We start from the raw sequence: 23,634 nt of genomic DNA on the forward strand, positions 1-23,634 counted from the left end.
CATTTCTTTAGCGCCTTTTTGGCCTAGATAGAGCTACTTTTCTCCACTTTCATCTTCTCCTTGGTACTGCCTGCTTTCTAGTGCCAGCATTCCAATTTGTACCTAGCTCCAAATAGTGTATTTGCTCATATGCTACCACTATGTAAATAGCGTGTGTAGTACAGCAGTCACTGTTCTCTTATATTTATAATATTAATATTTGTGTCATAATTTTATATTATAAAACAGTTATATTTATATTATACTCTGCCATGTTATATTTATAATATAAATATTGTGTAATATGTATATATTTATATAGATATATGGTATATCTTATAATATATATCTATAGTGTTTATAGTGTTGATATTTACATGAAATATGTATGTATATGTAGCATATATGTATATGTAATACACATATAATATATGCATATTATAGCTCATAATACATAATATATTAATGTAATTCTAAAATATATATGCAATAAAATCACATATCTTTCTGATGTTGACAAATATCAGACAAATGTCACATCTGTTTTATTGGCTTTGCATGGCATATTGATAAAGAATTAGCACAGTTAAGTGGAATATAGTTGCCTTGGAATGTAAGGGTAATAGATCTCTGTACAACAAATAAAACCCTCTAGTCCAAAATTATGGCTTCCAATTTAGTAAAATTCCTCACCATAGGATTCTAACAAAATGAAGGAATTTGGGCATTTATTTTTATGATATAACCCTGATTGGTACTCTCTTAATAAAGATTAGTTTATGAATTGGGCAACTAAGTCACAAAGACATTACATAACTTGCCAAGGTCACTTAGCAAGTCTTGAGCAGAACTGGGAAAGTAATCCCTATCTCTCCTTTGTCTCCACCAAAGTAATAAAAGTTGAAATATCCATAGCACAGTGTAAGCTAATATCTCAGCAAGAACAAAAACATAGTTCTGTGTCCCTGTTTAAATTGTTATTTTTTTATTTTTTTAAAAATTTTATTTATTTATTTGACAGAGAGAGACAGTGAGAGAGGGAACAAGTGGGAGTGGGAGTGGGAGAGGGAGAAGCAGGCTTCCCGCTGAGCAGGGAGCCCAATACGGGGCTCGATCCCAGGACCCTGGGATCATGACCTGAGCTGAAGGCAGACGCTTAACGTCTGAGCCACTCAGATGCCCCGAAATTGTTATTTAAAAGCTATGGGAATTTGGGTCTGGTTTTATGAATTCCACCTCTTCTATATCGAAATCTGTTTTATGACTGAAGAGCACGTTGCTTTTAAGGCTTCTTTCTCTAAGCAGAACATTTTTTTTTTCTTTCTAAGCAGAACATTTAAAAAAAAAATTTATAACTTTTGATTTTGTAATTGTCAATGTTAAGTAAAGTCATACTTCTTTTATTTTTTTACTGAAGAATAGTTGACATACAAATATTGTATTAGTTTCAGTTGTACAACATAGTGTTTCAGTATTTATATACATTACAAAATGGTTACCATAATAAGTCTAGCTACCATCTGTCACAATACAAAGTTATTACAATATTATTGACTATATTCCCTATGCTGTGCATTACATCCCAAAGTCTTACTTATTTTATAAATGAAAGATTGTACTTCTTAATCCCCTTCACCTATTTCGTCCAATTACCCCACTCCTGTAACCATTCATTTGCCCTCTGTAAGTCTGTTTGGTTTCATTTGTTCATTTATTTTGATTGTAGATTCAACATGGAAGTGAAGTCATATGGTATTTGTCTTTCTCTGTCTGACTTATTTCACTTAGCATTATACCTTCTAGGTCCATCCATGTTGTTGCAAATGGCAAGATTTCATTTTTTATGGCCAAATAATATTCCATTGTGTGTATATATGTATGTACATATTTGTGTATGTAACATCATCTTGATCCATTCATCCATCTAGGGACATTTACTTTGATTCCCTTTCTTGGCTATTGTAAATAATGGTGCAGTGCACATGGGAATGCCCATGTCTTTTCAAATTGGTGTATTCATTTTCTTTAGATAAATACCTAGAAATGGAATTGGTGGATCATGTGGTAGTTCTATTTTTAACTTTTGGAAAAATTTACTGTTTTGCACAGTGGCTGCACCAATCTCCATTCCCACCAACAGTGCAAGAAGTTTGTCTTTTCTCCACATCCTGGCCAACACTTACTGTTTCCTGTCTTTTTGATAATAGCCATTCTGATAGGTATGAGGTGTAAGTCATACATCTTTTAGATAGTGGAGCTGGCACATGAATGTATCCTGCATTTTACAAGTGATTAAATTTTCTCTGCTTGCTGAAATCTAATACTCAGAGATTAAATTTACTTAAGTAATAGAACATCATTTATCATTGCAAATTTTTAGCTAAAGAAGCATTTTCCTATGAAAATACTACCTCTTAGGCAATGTTTCAAATCTTTCAGTGATATTTTTATTGTTATCCTGCTAATTGTTTCTTGGCAATCAGATGTGTGCTAAAAATCAACTAACTTAGCTTTAAAAACAGGTTAATCCATAGGACAAACATGTTATTTTGTTAAAAAATATATAAGTACATACGTACATGTACATAGACATAATGTGTGCATAATATAACAACTCTACAAATCAAGAAATATATTTAACTCCAAGAATTCCCCATGTAAACATATGCTAGATGCAAAGATCCATCTAATAACGATTTACATTTTCTATTCATTCCTTCATTGTTTATTCAACAATATTCACCAGCTACTTGCTGAGCAGGCAATGAACTTCTTCCTGGAAATACAAAGATGAACTGAACAAGGTCCCTACTCTTGAGAGGTTCATTCAAGTAGATGAGTTAGTAAGTAATTGTACATTTGGTGTAATAAATGCTTTTCGACAGAAGTATGTGCAGAGGGTAGTGGAAGCAGAAAAGAAGGGACCTGTGGTACTCTGGTGCTGAGTAAAGAGGGCACAGGATTGTTAGAGAAAGCATCAAAGAGAGTGTAAATCCTGAATTGTAGTGCGATTTTTAAGAGTGTAAGCTCTGGAGCAAGACTTCTTAAGAACAAACCCAGTTCATGTCCATCCCAACAGGTTTGACCCTGGACACTTTACTTTTCCTCTCTGCATCTCGAGGATCTCCTCTGTGAAATGGGCACACTAATAGTGACTACCTGAAAGGGTTGTGGTGAGATTAAACCAAAACATTTCCCTGGCACTCATTAAGCATGTCATAAATTTCAGCCATAAAGAGTAGTAACTTGGAAGGATGAGAAGACATTCATTGGGAAAACAATCTGTAGAGAAGGAAAAGCATGTACAAAGTTGGAGGTGCATCCCATTTCAGAGGCTACAGACTGACCTGCACATCATTTGGTAATGCTTTGGAGAATGATAGGAGCTGAGACAGCAGAGATAGACAGAAGCTACGTGCAGAGGGCACCGTACACAGGTAGAAGGGAACCATGAATTGTTTTGAACTGGAGAGTACTATGATCTAATAGGTTCATTTTAAAGAGCACATCCTAGCACCTGTATGGATGGTGTTTTGAAGTAGGGACAGCATTTTATGCAGGGAAAAATTAGGAAAGTATTACAATTGTTTTGGCAGGGGATAATGAGAGCAGTGTGAAAATAAAAAATGTAGAGAGATGTAGAATCAGTGGGACACGGGGGTCTTTGAACAAGGTAGTGTTGCTCTCTGGTGATACCGCTAACCAAATACAAAATTGTCAGGAAAGGATCAGGTTTTGTAGGAGAAAATAATAATTTTGGGTTTGGGTATGGAGATTTTGGTGCATTTAAGACATCCAGCTCATGTTCCGTAGTTCATCAGATAGAAGAATTAGAAGCTTAGTAGAAATATCTGGGATAGAGTTTTGCTTGTTTTTACCTTGAGGCAATGCAGTGTGGCACATAACACATTTAAAATTATTATATATTCCTGGTGAACTGACATGTATCATTATGTAATTTTTTTGTAAATGCTTCTTGTCTTAATGTCTACTTTTTCTAATTAGTATCACTTCCCTAGCTTTCTTTCATTTGTGTTTGCTTGGTATAGTTTCCAACCTTTCAAACTTTTCCTATCCTGAAGAACATATTTAGGTTCTGTTTTGCTTTGCCTTTCAATTTGAGAATTTCATATATTTTCAACTAACTAAATCACCAACATTATTGGATTTAAATAGACCCATTGTGTTGTTTGTTTTCTGTTGGTCCTACCTGTTCTTAGATTCCTTTATCCTTTTTTGGCTTTTTTCTTTAATCAGTTTCTGTCACTCTCCTTTTTAAATCATTGCTTATACATTCTGTTCCTCTTCTTTAAGTGATTACCTTAGAGATTACAACATTCATCCTTGACTCACTAGCATCTATTTTAAAATTAGTCCTTTCACCACTTCATAATAAGTATAAGGAGCTTAGAACATTTTAAATCTGTTTATCTACTTCCTGTCTTTTGTGCTATTAATGTCAGTTGTTTCAACTCTACAAAACATAAAACATTTTTTTTTAAGATTTTATTTATTTATTTGAGAGAGAGAGAATGAAAGAGAGCACAAGAGGGGGGAGCGGGAGAGGGAGAAGCAGACTCCCTGCCGAGCAGGGAGCCCGATGCGGGACTCCATCCAGGGACTCCAGGATCATGACCTGAGCCGAAGGCAGTCGCTTAACCAACTGAGCCACCCAGGCGCCCCAAAACATAAAACATTTTTATTGCTTTATGCAATTAGTAATTATGTGTATTATCATTGCTGTTTTTTTTTTTCTTCCTCAATTTCTCTGCCTCCTTATGGGACCAATTTATTTCTTTTTGAAGAATTCTCTTCCGTGATTTTTTTATTTGTTGGAAATCTTCGTTTTTGGTTTTGGTTTTCCTGAAAATGGGGTTAGTCTGTCTTAAATTTTGTGGGATATTTTCTCTGAATATAGAATTCTAGTGTGGCATTTATTTTCATTCAGCAATTTAAGACGCTACTCCTCCATTTTCATCTGATTTCTAACATTTAGTTAGAAAGTCATTGTACTTTCTCTGTGCCCATACTTTGGGGGCACTCCTATCCCCCATCATCCCACTGTAGAGTGCTGCACTCTGTAGTGAGCTCTCTGTGTGTGTGTGTATGTATGTGTGGGTTAATTTTCGCCATTCTGCTAGCTGTATATTAATATCTCACTGTGGTTTCAATTGGCATTTCCCTAATGGTGAACAATTTTCATGTGCTTTTCTTTTGGTCATGTGTGTGTCTTTTTTGGTGAAATATCTGTTCATATCTTTTGTCCATTCTCTAATTGGACTGTTTGTTTTTCCACTGTTGGATTTTGACAGTTCTGTATATACCCTCATAGTAGTCTTTCTAGGGTATGTGGTTTGCGAATATTTTCTCCCAGTTCATAACTTACCTTTTTCATCCTCTGAACAAGACCTTTCTTAGAGTAAAATGTTTAACTTTTATAAAATTTAATTTATCAGTTTTCCTTCTTAAATATCATGCTTTTGGTTTCTAAGAACTCTTTGCCTATCCTGAGGTCCTGAAGATTTTCTGCTATGGTTTCTTCTAAAAGTTTTATGGTTTTATGGTTTACATTTTTCATTTATGTCATTTATGTCTTTCATTTAAGTCTAAGCTCATTTTTGTTTAAGGTCTGACGTTTGGATTGAAGTTAGTTTTTTTTTTTTTTGCCTCTCAGTGTCCAGTTGCTCTAGCGATATTTGTTAAAAAGACTATCCTTTCTCCACTGAATTGTGTTTGCAGCTTTGTAAAAAAAAAAAAAAAAAAAATCAGTTGAGCATATTTGTGTGCATCTATTTCTGTGTGTTTTTTTAAAGATTTTTTATTCATTTGAGAGAGAGTGAGCCAGAGAATGAACATGAGCAGAGGGAAGGAGCAGAGAGAGAGGGAGCCTGCCAGAGTGTCTGGATCCCAGGGCCCCAAGATCATGACCTGAGCTGAAGGCAGACGCTTAACGACTGAGCCACCCAGGTGCCCCTATTTGTGTTTTCTATTCTATTCCATTGATCTTTGTGTCTAACTCTCCACCAGTGTCATACCGTCTTGATTATTGTAGCTCTATAGGAAGCCTTAATATCAGGTGGAATGATTCCTCCAACTTTATTCTTCTTTATCAAGATTGTTTTAAATACTCTAGGACCTATACTTTTCCATATAAATTTTAAAGTAAGCATTTTAAAATATAAACAGAAAGATCCTTCTGGGGTTTTGATAAGAATTGCATTAAACCTATGCATCAACTTAGGAATAATTGACATCTTTACTATGTCAAGTCTCCCAATCTATGAATATGTATGTCTCTCCATTTAGTTAAGTCTTCTCTGATTTCTTTCATCATTTTGTAATTTTTAGCACATAGATCCTGTATGTTTCATGAAGTGAGTACCTAAGGATTTCATTGTCTTTGGAGAAATTTTATTTTTACTTTTATTTTTTAAACTTTTTATTTAAATTTTAGTTAGTTAACTTATAGTGTACTATTGGTTTCAGGGGTAGCAGTTGTATTTTTAATTTTGGTTTCCACATGCACATTATTAGTATATAGAAATGTGCCTGATTTTTGCATATTGTCCTTATATTTTGAGTTCTGCTGGACTCACTAGTTTTAGGAATTTTTATGTAGATTCCTCGGGATTTTCTACATCTGAAAATAATGGCAATTTTATTTCTTCCTCTCCAGTCTGTATATATAATTTTTCTTGCCTATTAACTGGCAAGAATTCCAATACTATGTTGAGTAAGAGTGGTGAGAAAAAATATCCTTGCCTTGTTCCTGATCTTAAGATGAAAACATTTAGTTTTTCACCATCAGGTATCATGTTAGCTGTAGGTTTTTGTAAATGCTCTGTATCAAGTTGAGAAAATCCCTTTCTATTCCTAGTTTGCTGAGAGTTTTTATCATGAATGCATGTTGGATCTTGTTAAATCCTTTGCTGCATCAATTGATATGATCATATTATTTTGCTTAGCAAATCATTTTTAAAATTTCAAAGTTAGTGAGAATGATTCGAATGAAATGCCCTGGGACTGATGATGCATACATAAAGTAATATCTAAATAATGCAAAATTAGTAAAAAGATAATGATAAAATTCTCCTAAGTTTGTTATACACTGTATTGCTCTTTTTCTAGTGACTATAGCTGCTGATTAGTTGCTGGAATTACCTTTCTCTTAGTATTCTCGTTTTATGCTTCCCAAATATTACCAGACTAAATACACAATCTAAGCTAAATTAGGCTGGGCCTCAAATTAGGATTTTTTAAATGAGTCAAATTGAGTGATGTTACTAAAAACAAACAAGAACAAAACACGCAATTCATGTTACAAAACCCATTATGTTGTTTTTCTAGCATAACATATATATATATATAATACCTAAAAGGTTACACGTGTTTGAAGTTAGAGAGTAGAAAAATAAATCCAATTTGTTTTTAGAGAAAAAGACAGAGCATGTTCATCTTTAACATAGGTGAATTTTTTAAAAAATGAATTCTCAGCTGTAGGGCAATTGAATAATGCAGCTTTGAAAATCACAGCAAGATTTATTCAGAGAAAGGATTATGGAGCTCTAGCCCTGTGTCCTGTGTGGTAGAAAGGAAGCTATCCTGGTGCACCCCCATTTTCCTAAAGCACCAACTTTAAATGTGTTTGTGTTCTGTTTCCTGTGCTTTGGTCGGCTTCCTTCGACTACCACCGGCTAAAGCTCCAGCTGGCTCACTGGGGAACAGGAAAATGCCCGAAGTCAGGCCAGTCTTTATCTGTAAGGATGGCTTGCCATTCACCATGTGTCCAAGTAGTGACTGTCCAGAGACAGATAGAGATCCTATCTAGAGGACTTCAATAAAATGTCAGCCACGATAACTATTTAGAAATGATGTCCATTCTCACGATAACTATTTAGAAATGAACCTGTCTCCACTAAAGGCTTCAAGATGTTTTCTCTTAGATAATAGAACTATTTTTCTATGTCAGATTTATCTTGGCTTGAGCTTCACTCTGAAGTTGAATTATTGGAGGGAAGTAATTTAGGATTCAGTTACTGATTTTTAATTCAGTAGACTCGATCCACATATCACTGCTTACTATGGGTTTATATTTTCAATACTTCTTTAGACAAACATTTTCTTTCTCTAAAGAAGTAGCTCTTTTGTAAGAAGTGTTTCCAATTTTAGGGAAGACGGTTAGAGTGACATTTGTTCTCGGGCACAGGGAGTGTCTCATGACAGAACATGACTGATGAAGGAGGTGCTGATGGATGGGAGTTTGCTGGATGGTAGAATGTGTGTAGTAACAAGGAAGATGATGGATTTATGTGCTAACATGTCAAGGTTAGGGCTGATATTGGTTAGAAAGGGCAGGAGGGAAATTTTAAATATATCAATATAACAAATGAATATTAATGTCTTGTGTATGAAACTATTTCATTGGGCACCTGGGTGGCTCAGTTGGTTGGGCGGCTGCCTTCGGCTCAGGTCATGATCCTGGAGTTCTGGGATCGAGTCCCGCATCAGGCTCCCTGCTCAGCAGGGAGTCTGCTTCTCCCTCTGACCCTCCCCCCTCTCATGCTCTCTCTATCTCATTCTCTCTCTCAAATAAATAAATAAAATCTTTAAAAAAAAAAAGAAACTATTTCATGATTGCAGAGTTTTTTCTGATATATCCTGTTATTGTTGAAATATAGAAATATAGAACCGGTAATGTGGCAAAGCGCTTTTTGGTAAAGGATCCTTCTTTTGTTAATATTCACCTCTATATTTCCCCAAAGACATACATTTATAGATCCATTTGCTGTAGGGGGAGCAGAAGCAAAGAGCAGTTGCACTATGCTTAAATATTAAAGTGGGGGAATTAGAGCAATTATAACCATTTCCTGCACCAAACAGACACTGAAAGGGGTTTACTCATATAATGTTATACTTATATTATTTGACTATGCACTCATATAGTATATTACTCATATAATATTATTCAAATATATGAATTCATAATATGAATTATATAGTTCATTCACATAATTATATAGTTCATTCACATTATGCTTACCTCAAATATTTGAATATTTTGGCCAGGATTGTCTGATGATAATGTTAATTCTCCTTTTTTTTAATTCCGTGTATATATTCTATGAATTAAGCAATGTGCTCTATTATAGTTTAATAACTCAAACAAGCTGTTTGGGTATTGATCGGCTATGTCCACAGTAATGTTGTATAACAAACCAGCCGAAGTTCAGTGGCTTATCCCTCTAGCATTTATTTTTATCACTGATGGGTTGGCAGACTGGTTTGTCTGCCTGTTCTGGGCTATGAGTTGATTGATTTCACGGTTCAGGCTGGGTCCAGATCTGCACTATGTGAATCCACTTTCTCTTCCATCAGCAGCTACCTAGGAAATGAGCTCGTGGTGAGTGGAGCATGGGAGCTTGAGCCGAAAAACACAAAGCCCCTTTAAGACCTCTTCCTATTTCAAAACCATTAATATTCTGAGACCTCATGCTGGTCACTTGGCCAAGTCTAACACAAGTGGACAGAAGAGCATACTCTGTCTATTCTAATGTACTGCAAAGAGAGGGGCTAAAGAATTAAGGATCGTCCAACCTACCAGTTGGTCTGTGGCAGCACACAGCATCGACTTTTGGGTTCTTGCTTTTGGGTTCCCTGGAGGGAGGGTGTGTGTGCCTTATGACATCAGTATAGTAGCAGTGCAATTGGATAATAAGTGTGTATAATGGCACCCACATACAATCGTCATCTTGCCCTTATTAATTTATTAGTAATAGTTAATAAATAAGTGGTGATAAGGTAGTCTGAACTTTTAAAAATAACATTTAATTTTTAAAGCTGATGCATTCATAGACTAAAGCCCAACAATACCAGTTTCTGGTATACAAACCTCCAACTCTTTGCTGCCCTTGCTGCCTCCAGCCCAGACTGTGGCCATGTCTTCTCTCCTGGTCTTGTCTCCTCCAGTCCCATACCCTTCCATGTAATGCTACTACCAGATACATTTTTAGATCACAATTGTTTAGAAAGTACATTCTGACCCTATCACTCTTCTAATCAAAAACCTTTCAGATAGATCCCCATTATCCACAGAATAAAGTCTCAAGGTCAGTTCTATGATCTGACAGATGAGGCCCTCTGCAGAACAGCCTATCCTGTTTCCCAATCTTCTTGCCCTTCACGGACTCTATAGTGTTCACTAACAGAATTATGCTTTCCTATGCATATAATGTAAATTCTTGTCCACTGCATCTTTGGTTATGAGGTTCTTTCCACCTGGAATTGCCAATACCGATCCCATTTCTACATGGTCTTGTCCTGTTTATCCTTCAAGACCCGAATCAAATGTCACCTCTTCCTTGGACATTCTACATCCTCATAGCCTGAAGTAATCTCTGCCTTCCTACAAAACTCACAAGACTTTCCTGCCTCTTTTATGGTACCTGTTGTTTTATTTTTTTTCCTAAATTGTATTATTATTATTATTTATCTATGTCTTATCACTGCTGTTGGACTACCATTTATCTTTTCCCACCTCAATACTAAATATGTTTCCTTGACTATTAAAACAATATTTAATGGGGCATCTGGATGGCTCAGTTGGTTAAGTGTCTGACTCTTGGTTTCAGCTCGGGTTGTGATCTCAGGGTTGTGAGATCGAGCCCCACATCAGGCTCTGCACTCATGGGGATTCTGCTTGTGATTCTCTCTCTTTCCCTCTGCCCCTCACCCCCTGTGGGCTCTCTCTCTCTAAAATAAATAAATCTTTAAAAAAATTTTTTTGAAGATAAAACCCCCAATGTTTAATAAATAAATACATTTGTCAAAGTATTAGTACCCTGAGTCATTGTTCTTCCTGGATCTGCATGTCAATCAGGTTAAGTGGTTTTCTTAAGTAACAATCAGTCCACACTGGATATATAAGCAGTGCAAACTCCAATTCTTTTTTTAGGTTGCAGGCTTATTTCATGTGAGCAGAGTCATTAGCCATATGTGGGCATTACTTTGGTTTCAGAATAATTTTGTCCTATATACCATCTATGGATTTATCAGGGACTGGGCCTTTGGAAGCTTTTCAACTCCAGGAAAAGTCTGACTGCAAATAATCTATCATTTTATCTGACCTTGAAGCTATGGACAGGGCAGCTTGACTTACTAAATAATGCATCTATACTGAAAACCACGTGGCAAGTTTGATACCCTTTGCCTGCGAGGAGGGCCGCCATTGTTTCCATTTCCTGCCAAGCTCCAAGGCCAAAATCTTAGCGCCCCCTAATGTTGCAAGCAATCTTTTCACCATTAACAGATAAATACAAATGAGACAAATAAATGAAAGGCCAATGTCAGTGAGATTTAATTTTGGAATTAATAATGATCTATATTTGTGCAGATGTAAGCTTTATGAACATTACTTTGAGCACCTACTTAATCCCTATTCCTACTAGGGTTATTTTGAATTTAATTCATGCTCATGGTTTCAAAATCGTCAATAAGTTTGTCTTCCTTTTACGCTCTTCTCACATCATTTCTGAAGTATTGCCTCGGACTGTGAAATGAACAAAACTATGTCCTATGTTCTGAGGATTTTGTTCCATATTTTTTTCATAGTTGACCATTCTGTCATCATGAGAGTTTTCTTTATCTCTCTTTTCTATTTTTATTATGAATCTCAAATTTTTTATATCAAAGTAGAATTTTTTTTTTTTTCACCAGTAAAGTTCTTTTTCAGCTTCTCTTTCTTTTTGGAAAAAAAGTCAAGTATAGAGTGTGTTTTAATATAAACTGGACGGTAGTGTTACATGTGTGTAGTGTTAAATGCCCCTCAGCCTCTTTCTAAAAGGTTATTTACATAAAAGGTTTGTTGGGAGCCAATTATCTTGGAGTGTTGGGTAAATTCTTCATAAATTCAGTTTTCAATCTGATAGTGTTCATAAAAGCAGAACCTAAAAGTAAAATATCTTCATGGTTTCCACAGGTTTTATTATGCAAAACACTTTTATTTTCTAAAAAACTAGATTTTTCAAAGATAGAAAAAGCTTCAATAAATCCCATCAACAGGGGCGCCTGGGTGACTCAGTTGTTAAGCGTCTGCCTTTGGCTCAGGTCATGATCCCAGGGTCCTGGGATCGAGCCCCATATCGGGTTCCCTGCTCCGTGGGAAGCCTGCTTCTCCCTCTCCCACTCCCCACTGCTTGTCTTCCCGCTCTTACTATCTCTCTCTCTGTGTCAAATAAATAAATAAAATCTTTAAAAAAAAATAAATCCCATCAACAGTTCTGAAAATGCATGTAAAACTAAATATGGCTCCCCACTTTTCTAGGTGACTAGAAGGGGAACTGAAGGGGGACTCATAGGAGCAGAAAGGAAATAAGTAACAAAAAAGCTAATGCAAGTGGGAACAACACTCACATAAGCCCACTGAAGCCTGGTGCACCATCTGATAACATTCTTTGTGCAAGTGTTACCAAAATAGAAACTATGTGATTGTTTTAAACCATCCATGTAAAATTTAAGATCTATTCTCTTTGGTTTGCCTAGTGATGTGTCTTTGTTTTAACGCAGGGCCCAGGCAAGGATGTGGTGGTTATCTGACAGGTTCAAATAATACCTTTGCCTCTCCTGATTCTGACTCCAATGGAAGATATGACAAGAACTTAAACTGCATCTGGTTCATCACTGCACCTGTAAACAAACTAATTAAACTTACCTTCAGTACATTTGCTCTGGAGGCACAAAGTATTTTGCAAAGATGCATCTATGATTATGTAAAGGTAAGGCTATCCTATTTCCTAATGGAGTCTTCTAACTGAGACTTTAATGTGATATGTTCCAGTTTATACCATTCAGGGAGTCATGAAAATTTTGAGTACTGCTAATTTTTAAAATGACGTATTCTTCAAGGATATAACATTTATTATTACAGATTCTCTGTCTTCATATCAAGTTAATCTTTAATATGGATGACTCAGAAATGTCATGTGGCTTCTAACATTAGCTTTAAGATTCCCTGTTTATCCATGCTTTGTCAAGAGATGATCTATGGAAAGATGGGTTGTATGGAAAGAGATACTTGAAAGACCTTTGGCAAATCCTAAAATGAAGTTTATATATTTACTTTCCATATTACCTATAGATGTAGACAATAACTTAGTTCTGAAGTCCCATTAAAAGGAGGTCAAGAAACTTTTCTGTTCAATTTTTAATGATTCAATAATATTAAATTATGGTACCTATAAGGCTATATGAATTCAAAGTTGTTTTTTTCTTTCATTTAAGTAATCTCTATACCCAGTGTGGGGTTTGAACCCATGACCCTGAGATCAAGAGTTGCATGCTCCTCCAACTGAGCCAGCCAGATGCCCCTGAATTCAGATTAAACCTTCTAAGTAGTATCAGCCAGTGTATACTACTACACTTTGGGGGTGGGGGGGAGGAACAACCAGCATGGCAAGATTTGTGCCCATGAGGAGCTTAAATCTGATTGTAAAAGTAGTGGGTGATGTATGCAAATCAACAATAAACAGTTCAGGATAGTCAGTATTGAAGTGCCAACTAATGCATTGGATAGAGGCTCAAAGCAATGTGCAAATTTAAAAGGGAGGAAAGTTCATGATGATCTGGCATGAAGAAGAAAGGCTTCACAGAGTGAAGGAAAGCTTATTCAAGTCAGGAGACAAGGCATTCCAGGCAAGGTGCACATCAAAAAAAGGAGGTACAGAAGTTGGCATATGAATGTTCTTGAAAGAGTGAAGGGACTGACTTTACTGGAGCAGAATATTCCAAAAAGTAGCAAGAAATAAGATTGCCTAATCTTATTGGTGGAGAAATACCCAGATCACAAAGAATCTTGAAACGTCAAATGAGAAAGAAAGAAAGAAAGAAAGAAAGAAAGAAAGAAAGAAAGAAAGAAAGAAAGAAAGAAAGAAAGAAGGAAAGAAAGAAGGAAAGAAAGAGAAAGAAAGAAAGAAAGAAAGAAAGAAAGAAGGAAAGAAGGAAAGAAAGAGAAAGAAAGAAAGAAAGAAAGAAAGAAAGAAAGGAAGGAAGGAAGAAAGGAAGAAAGGAAGAAAGAAAAGAAAGAAAGAAAGAAAGAAAGAAAGAAGGAAAGAAAGAAAGAAAAAGTCAAATTAATGAATTCAGTTTTTATGCAGTTGACAATAAGGAGGAGTTGAAGGTTTTCCAATGAGTGATATGATGAGGGCAGTATTTAAGGAAGACTAATATTCAGCATTGCAGGTGGGTGGTGAGCAGAAAGTCTGGAGGTAGGACCCCAGGAAGAGGTTACTTTTAGATAAGGAGGGTACAGAGATGGAGATGTTAAGCCTAGTGCAAGATGAACTTTTAAGTTTAAAAATTGTCTTAAATTTTAAAGAAATTATTTTTTTTAAAAAAGGGAAGGAAAAGTCATAGATGGAATACGCATCAAGCGCTTAATTATATACTGTCATAAGCTCCAAGCCCAGGAGACCAGGAGAAGGTCAGTACTGTTAGGAGGAGACCATGCTTTGGAAGGTGGGGGTTCAGTTTGGGGGACAGCAGGGCAGACAGGTGGGCACAGGATGGATCAGGGCTCTCATGAGAAGAGAGCAGCACAAACAGGAGGAGACAGCAAAGGAGCACTTCTGCAGTCAGTTTTCTTTCAGGAAGGCAGCACGGAGCTAGAAAACCGGGCTTCAGCACCACTTGGGCAAAGGTCAAGGTTTGCAGCGAGGCAGTCAGAGAGGATAAAAGATGCAGGACAAGAAACAGACAAGTCATGGAAAAAATACAAAAGCCAGGCATAGTGGAGGATCCCTAAAGTCAAGGGGGAAGAGTCTCTCACCAAGGATGGGTGGTCAATGTTACCAAGTTATAAATTAGAGGCCAAGAAAGGTGAAGATGAAGGAAAAACTCATCAGATTGGATGACAGCCGTTTTTAAACTAAAGTATTGACACAGAAGCCAGATCAGAGGGAGTTCCTGGAAGATTGGACATAACAAGGGACTTCGGTTTAGGTTGAATTTTTTTCTAAAATGACACCAAATAGAGCAGTAGCAAAGCTGATATTCCAGACCATGTGAGAGCTGCCTCGGTTTCACAGGAGGGTCGTAAGCTCTGGAGGCTGGTAGTATGGACTCTAGCCCAGTGTTGCCAACAGACAAATTTCCTCACCACCCCGATTCTTTCTCATTTCATCTAAAAAAAGACAAACGAAAAGAATCACATACTCGTACCTACTTTGCAAGGCTGTTTTGCGGTTAAAGATCATGTATGCCTGAGTGTTCAGCACTGGGCCTGAAATGCAATTTAAAAACAAATCCATTTCCCCACCCCCCACCCTTGTGTAATGCTAGATGGGCAGGCTGGCTGTGGGATCACTTTTTCTTAAAACATTGAAAAGAATTGATTTACAGATAAATGATCATAAAAGTAAATTCATGCCGGATGTTTTGGGTGTGGTCCTGCTAGGAGGAAGGTTGATTGATATTCTCATCCTTTTCTGAGTGTGATTTGATACTGTTATTAAAGCAACTAGCAATTTTCTGAATTTCTTCAAGTCATTTGGGACAAAAATAGCAGTATCAAAAAGAAGGAGTTATTATCTAGCTTAAATATAAAATGCCTCCTTTCTAAAGAAATTCTGTTCAGATCTACTCTTGTTTTCCTTCTTGGGAAAGCAGTTTCTCTACACTGGCAGCTTTTCCAGCTTTTAACAAACTGGCAGATCAAAGAACCGTCCTTGGAATGCGAAGCCTGGAGATACCTGCATTAAAGCGGTTCTCTGTGATAAATGGGACATTTGATTCCTTGTAGAGTGTTTCTTAGATATTATAATCAAATCACTTTTTAGAAAAGCTAATTTAATTCAATTCTGTAGGTCAATATACAGGTGAAAACATGGCAATTCCATCGTTCATTCGTAATTATATCTCTTATTTTTGAAAGGGTTGACCTGAAAAGTAATTACGATAACTGCAGTACATCACGATTGTGTGTTTTTGCTGAGTGTTTCTGTTGAAATGAACATCACATCCACTCCATAAAGAGTCACGTGGCATGATGATGTGCCAGGCACCCCACGGCGTAGATACAGAGGGTTAAAGATAGGGTTCCCCAAGTTGCTGTCAGCAAAGCGGAGGAAGCCAACACATAAGCATATAAATTATTGTACAACAAGACAAAAACAATAAATATGAACCAGGAACAAAAGTAGAGAAGAAGGTATAATTGAGTCATTTGGGGGTTCAGGAAAGGCTTTGTCCATTGGGTTGGCTGAGCCGGATTTTGGAGGAACATTGCAGAAGCACACTTCCTGTTGGGGGGCCGCCAGAGAGAAAGAGGGAAGGATGGACTTGCAGCTCTGCATTGTATGCCCAGCTTCCTGACCCACCAACCTGCCAGCAGTAAAGTCAGTTCTCTCGTGGTGAGCGGTGAGAGAAATGGCAGAAAGGGCTCAGGGCTGTGCCCCTAACTGACATTCCTCTGCTGGGAAATATGGAACTAGTGGAAAGGAAATGGCTCCTTCCTAACATTTCCCAGCATCTTCCCAACCTAATCCATGCCCGCTTGAATAGCCAGTATTTTATGGCGCTTCCTTGACTATTTGAAGTGAAGGTCATCTACGCTACAGCCTACCCTCATATGTAGCTTCAAAAATGTAATATAATGTACTAAATGCAATGAAAAGGAGGAATAAAGGGAGGGTATATGAAATAGTGCAGACCTAAATACATAAATGATCTGCTACAACCGTATTAATGATACAGTAGTCAGATTCCTCTAGGTGGGATCGCGGCAAAGGTGAAAGTATCAGGTTAAACTAATATGGATAGGCTGTATTTGCAACTTAAATGCCAGTAACCTCACCATCTGCAATATGAACTTCCAAAATAGTGGAAAAACTCAAAAAAATAGTTCTAAACAAAACAAAGTCCAGTCTTCCTTCCACTCACACAGTAACTGCATTCTCGGAAATGTGGTGCCTCTTAAAACTGTGCAAAATGTTTTTGTTTTCTATAGAGAATGGATTTAGGTTCTAGGATCCCACAACAATGAACAGTTTTATTACACAAATGTCTGGCCGGGCACTGAAAAGTTACATGGGACAGAATAAATCTTCACTTTGCAGAACTGTCCTGTGGATTGCAGGGTGGGATCTGCAGTGTGGCTTCTACACACTAAATGCCAGGTATAGCCCCCAAATTATTGTGATGACCCCCAAAAAACACGACATGCTTGCAAAATGCTCTCTGGGAGGTGACCCTGCCCCCTTTGAGGACCTTTGTCTTAACCCACTGGGCTTAACCAGTCTGTGGGCCAGTCAGTGTTAGGAGAAGATCTGTACACTATCAAGGCATTGGGTTCCATGAGCTAGTCCCTACCATTCATTCATTCATTCATTCATTCATTCATTCAATAAATGTTTATATGAATACCAACTATATTCCAGACACTGGTCTAGGCACTGGAAAAGAACATTAAGATGAGAGAAAAAAAAAATAATAATAATATAAAACCTGATTCTAATCACTGCTTCTTGTGACCCTTCCTGAGACCACTGGGACCAACGGGACATTTTTCCCCTTAAGATTCTGACATCGGTCAGAGTTCAACCCCAAATCTGAAAAACCACTGTCTGTTCTCTTTCCCATCCCAAATTACACACCGGCACGTCCGGCAGACCCTAACCAAGCCTCCTCAACAAAGTCAAAGAATTCACGGCGATACTCTAAAATGCAGCATAGGAATGCTCCAAATAAGAATATAAAAATCCTGCTCTTGTCAAATTCCCAAGGAAATAGTAAAAGATAAAGTCCTGAGAAAATTAATGTCTAAGATGATCAAGTTAAATTTGAAAAGAATTCAAGTCACCAATATTGCCCTTATTAATGCCCTTTTGCATTAAAAGTTCAGAGGAAGTAAAATCCCAACATGGCCTTCCCCATTTTCTCCTGTAAATCAACAGCTGGATAAAGTGCAGGATCCGGCAGTCGTCGTTGTCAGAGGCTTTCTCCCCCCAACTCCCGTAAGCAGTTCCTTCAGGATCTCAAGTAGATTCTAATATGCTCCACTATCAGACTGCTCACAGCTGAGAAAACACAAAATCCTTCTTAGGGCTTATCTACAAAACTTAGATCATAATCCAAGCTTCAGGCCTAACGGAGTTATGCCAGGTGGCAGGGCCCCCTGGAATGCAATATATAACCGCGTGTGATTGTGCGGGTCTTAAGGGCACAGTCCTCGGGGCACCATTTATATTCTAGTCCATATGAGTCCCCATCTCCAGTATTGCACGGTGTGTCTCCTGCAGCACACCCTGGAGCTACCCTCCTTCATGGAGGTCTAGCGTCATCAGGGGGTGGGAGAGCGGGTGGAGAAATACTGGCTTCAGCTGCGTGGGAGTCTGGAAGCTGGTGTCAGTGGTCCAGAGGCCACCAGCTGTCTAGTTCAGCTCAGTTACGAGAAATCATCCCATGGCGGTGAATGAACTCTTGCAAACAGCAGCGGGAGGCCAGGCACTATGTAATTTCTGTCCATCACATTTACTCATTACCTATTCAGAACAAATCAGGTCCTAGAACTTCTACAGAAGAAGATGCAGTCTTTCTCCCGAGACGTAAGGAACTTCACGGTCGTGTCCCGGGGTGCTTGCTCAGTCCCACCGGCGTCCTCTCTCCCTAATGCCAGGCACCCCAAGTGAGTTGTGGAGACGCTCACATGCCTCTTACACTACTTTTAAACGCCTTTTCAAATGCCTGCCTGAGGTCTTTCCTGACTCCATCATCTGGGTTCTCTTATTACATTTATATCCTTCACTGTAGTACTCACTTTTTAAAATTTTATATATAGGGGCACCTGGGTGGCTCAGTCGGTGAAGCGTCTGCCTTCGGCTCAGGTCATGATGCCGGGGTCCTGGGATCAAGCCCCACATCGGGCTCCCTGCTCCGCGGGAAGCCTGCTTCTCCCTCTCCCACTCCCCCTGCTTGTGTTCCCTCTCTCGCTGTGTCTCTCTCTGTCAAATAAATAAAATCTTTAAAAAAATAAAAATAAAATAAAATAAAATTTTATATATAAATGACACACACACAAATATATATGTATATTCAGTGTATGGATCCCTCTCACCAATTAGTGCCAATGAGTGTCTTGAATGTACGGAAAGTGCCTTATACATCTTGTATACACAAGACCTAGCACAGAGGCAGAGAATAAAAATAAATAAGTAAAGATAAAAATGCTTGCCAGTATGAATCTGATGATACAGGTGCAGCCATTATCATAATGTTTTAACTTGTTTACCAGAGAAGGGATATTACCTAAAACTTGGCAAATCCTCTCTTCTATAAAATGAGGGGCATGAGATTATCCAACTCTGTGGAGTCTCTTCTGACTCTAAATTTAATAAAATCCCTTGTAAGCAGGAGAGACAGTGCCACCTAGTGGTAAGTTGACTTTTCTGTTTATTTTAAAATGTCTATTTCTATTTTATACATTCCTAGCATTTTAGAATAATGTCAGTGGTCATGGCTGTTTTGAAGTTTATAACACACCAGAGTTCTGTTATAAATTCGTTGTTTGGATCTACGCACACATATTTGTTTTTGAAATACCGTGAAGATGAGTCAGCTGGAGAAATCTGTTTTCTGGTAATATGCTTGAAAGAAATTCAGGTGTCCACTATTTTGACCGGTAGCTGTTGAAGGTTCCATGGCTGGGAGTTTTTCCGGGTGCTGGTGACACCACAGTGAATCATCAGTCTTCCCACCCAGGGGACTTACATTTTTATTGGGAGAGAGACAAGAAAAATTAAATAAGCAGCAAATGAGATGTGTTTTGATTGTAGTAAGAAAATAGATGTTGGAGTTCCGGCAACGTACCATAGGGTTGGGCTCTCTGAGGAGGTGTCATTTGAGCTGAGACAAGGGGGAGTGGCCCGTTCAAGAGCTGGGGAGAGAGAAATTGCTCCCTGCAGGAGGAATAGCCAGTGCAGGGGCCTGGCGGGGACATCCCCGCAGGACGAGGTATGGGAAGAAGGCAGTGGGAGGGGTCTGGGAAGAGGCCCCAGGCCAGACCAGGTAGGGGCTCGCAGGCCACCATAAAGCATTCAGGTGTCACTTCAGGCGCCGTGGGAATCCACTGGAGCATTTAACGCTGAGCAGGAGCTTGAGTTAAGTTTGCAAACCCTCGGGCCGTTAGTTCTGCCGAAATGACTGTGGCTGTTCTGTGGACACAGATCTCTCAGGAACATGTTACAGTAATCAGGGTGGAGGACGATGGTGGGAGCAATGGGGAGGAGCCCTCTGGGGTAGATTCTGAAGGTAGAGCGGAATAGATGTGGGGTCGGTGGGGAGGGAGAGAGGAATCAGAGATGACTGAAGTCTTTGGCTTGAGCGGATTATTGATATCAGGAAGCCTTGGGGAGACTAGGTCCAGGAGGGGTGGGTAGTGGGAGAGAGGGACCAAAGCACTACTCATTTATTAGACATGTACTGGGTGCCTTTTGTGTGCCCTCTAAAAACTGGGGACACCCAGTGCACAGATTGGACAGAAAACACAATCTGTGTTTCCATGGAACTAGAGTCGTCTTCAGAGAGGAAGACAATAATATTAAGTAATATACATAATATGTGAAGATAATGCATGCTTTAAAGAAAGAATGAAGCAGGAAGGGAGAAAGGGAATTGGCAGAGAGTTCACATTGAAAGGAAGGTGGTCAGGGATGGCTTTAGCGAGGCAGTGATGTTTGAGTCAAGTCCTGAAGGAGCAGAGAGGAGCGAATGATACGGATGTACAGGAGAGGAATGTTCCAGCAGAGGAAACTGTAAAGCCGCAGTGAGCCTGGTTTGCTCGAGGAGCAGAGAGAATGATGTGGAGACAGCAAGGTATCAGATGAGAAAAGTTAGGGGTGGCATGGAGAGCAGATGCTCTCAAGCCTTTGAAGGCCACTGTAATGGCTTTAGCTTTTCTGTCGAGTGGCTGGGAAGCAGCTAGGAGGGCTCTGAGCAGTGACCTGGTCTGAGCTGCATTTTTAACTGTAGCCTATGACTCACCTGCTGAGGAGAGGCCAAAGAGGGGCAAGAGTGGAACCAAGGAGTCAGCGGTGCGAAGCCAGGCACGAGATCTCGGGGGCTTGTACCCGTGTGGCCGTGTGCGCAGGCGGGGCGAGGACAGAGATGCGTTGGCCTGCTCTAATGACCCGCTCGTTTTAAATCAGATAGGACTTTCCTCGTGAGAAAGGATTTCTAGGCATCAACCCAGGTTTTTATTTGAAATCATTATAATAGCATCAATTCAATAGCAGCATTTCCTAGGTTAAAACTCGCTCTAACAATATCAGTGTAAGTTTCTTCATCATGACCTGTTGTGACTCCACGTCCATTTTAGTGTAAAATATGCAACTTCTTTGTGAGTAACGGAAAACGAATGAACTATGTTTCTTTTCAGTTATACGATGGGGATAGTGAAAATGCCAACTTGGCTGGAACATTTTGTGGTTCCACCGTACCTGCTCCCTTTATCTCTTCTGGTAACTTCCTGACGGTTCAGTTTGTCAGTGATGCAACTTTAGAAAGGGAAGGATTTAATGCTACGTACACCCTTGTGGACAGTGAGTAAATGGAGATATCTTTATGTTTTATGAAACGTGTGTTTATGCACTAAAAATAACGCCATGCTTCTATCTAAACTCAATGTTAATTACTAAACTCAGTGTTAATTCCTATCTAAACTCAATGTCACTTTCTAAATACCATGTTAATTACTCTGTTTAATCGGTGATACAAATTTCGTACGATTCTTTTTTTTAAGATTTTTATTTATTTAAGAGAGAGAGAGAAGGGGCATGAGCAGGTGGGGGGAGGGGCAGAGGAAGAGGGAAGCATTAAATCCCGCTGAGCATGGAGCTTGACGTGGGGCTCGATCCCGGCACTGCGAGATCATGACCTGAGCCGAAGGCAGACACTTAACCGACTGAGCCACCCAGGTGCCCCTAAATTTGGTGTGATTTTTAGTGAAGAATACCCTAACTTCTTCATAGAATGATGTAACTACAGTTCTTTGGGCTGGAAGGGTAGAGAAGGCTGAATTTTAAATATTGTGTGTTATGTGGACATATGAGTAAAATTTGCCTTATAAGCTGTTCTCTTTTTCCAGTGCCTTGTGGTGGGACGTATAATGCAACTTGGACCCCGCAGAGTATTTCATCACCCAATTCATCAAACCCAGAAATCCTATTTTCCATGTGTACTTGGGTCCTCGAAGCTCCCCCACATCAGCAGGTCAAGATAACAGTGTGGGCCCTGCAGCTGCTCTCCCAAGACTGTGACCGGAATTACTTAGAGTTTCAGGACTCGCCTGAGGTAACAATCAGAGGATGCAGGACAGTCCCATCTAATGATCTTTTTCACCAGTATTTGCAAAACACTTGAAATAATGAGGGCATAATTAAATAAATTCTCAAACTTACCTCCAGCTTAACATATCCAAAACATACATATACAGCCATATACAAAACCCTCTATTCGGGCGTTAAGAAACTTGCACTTGGTCTTGTAGGTGGGGAGCTTTCAAACTTCCTTGTGCACAAGAAACATCTGGGTGTCTAGATAAAAGTGCATATGCCAGGGCCCCACCCTCCGATACTGAGTTCTCCACATAGCACCTATTAATCTAAATTTTTGATGAACAACTTCAGTGTTCTGCCACTGAAGGACCAAGGATCCTGCAGCTGGGGGGACCTGTGGATAGGATGAACTGAAGGGGTCAGTGTGGAACACAGGGAAATCAGTTACGAGGCCATTTGGCACCAGTCCAGTGGGACTATATTCATGGTCATATAAGAGAGAAAAAAAAGAAAAAGCTGTTTTGGTTTTAAAAAGAGAGAGAGAGAGAATTGCCTGTGGGCTAAGACGTTGAGGAGACAGTTGGATGTAGATGCGTGATATTAACAGAAGGCCTGAAGAGCTAGGTGTCATCATTACATGGGTCAATAGCTGAATTAACATGAGTCATGGGATTATCCATGGAACCTGTGTAAAGTGTGGAGTCATGACTGGAGGATGGATCCCTGGGAAAACCCCTGGGACCCTGGATTGTCTTTCAGCAGTTTGAGGAGCAACTAATCTGCCCCTGTTCATTCTCAGGATGTCATATTCCACCCCCCACAGGCTGGCAATAGCAGAGGGTCCAATCTATCCCTTCCTGAATTTTGGGGGTCCTCCTTATTATAAATCTGGGGTCCCCTAGTTTACATACAGATCTTGGTGGGGGTAAAAAAATCCAGTTTGTCTGACTCCAATTGGAGAAGTCTGGGAGGAGTCGGCTGTTGGGCAGACACCATATTTGTTGAATTTTCAGAAAGCTCAGGCACTGAGACATACCCCAGTCTCCCACCGTGGCCACGGTGTGAGATGATCACCATTCCATTGGCAGTGGTTTTCAGAATGAGATTCTTACTCCCTGGTGGTACCCTTCCTAGAAGGTCTTAGAACCAAGCAGAACAATGCCCTTTAGTTAAACCTCTTTCAATTTCCCATTGCTTCCCGAAGCTGAGATGATGGGGATCAGGGCAGACTCCCATCTAAGTAGGGAAATGCTGCTCACAGGGCACAAGGCAGCTCTGGATCATAACAGCAGCTGGATGGGCCTCAAGGAAGACCCAGTATTTGTCATGAATGAAT

The 23,634-nt window shown here is 39.1% G+C and overlaps 1 protein-coding gene across 1 annotated transcript in view; it reads left to right on the forward strand.

The window, feature by feature from the left end:
• The window catches only part of CUBN (cubilin), a 264,463-nt gene that overhangs the window by 230,147 nt on the left and 10,682 nt on the right, over positions 1-23,634 (forward strand). Inside the window, exons 60-62 of the mRNA XM_045874338.3 lie at positions 12,541-12,749; positions 21,401-21,563; positions 22,109-22,314. Coding sequence (XP_045730294.1) covers positions 12,541-12,749; positions 21,401-21,563; positions 22,109-22,314 — 578 coding nt within the window. The remainder of the gene's footprint in view (positions 1-12,540; positions 12,750-21,400; positions 21,564-22,108; positions 22,315-23,634) is intronic.

Source organism: Mirounga angustirostris, unplaced genomic scaffold (genome assembly GCF_029215605.1).
Source record: "Mirounga angustirostris isolate CCGP_5_RB_7025 unplaced genomic scaffold, mMirAng1.0.hap1 SCAF_5, whole genome shotgun sequence".
Taxonomy (NCBI): Eukaryota; Metazoa; Chordata; class Mammalia; order Carnivora; family Phocidae; genus Mirounga; species Mirounga angustirostris.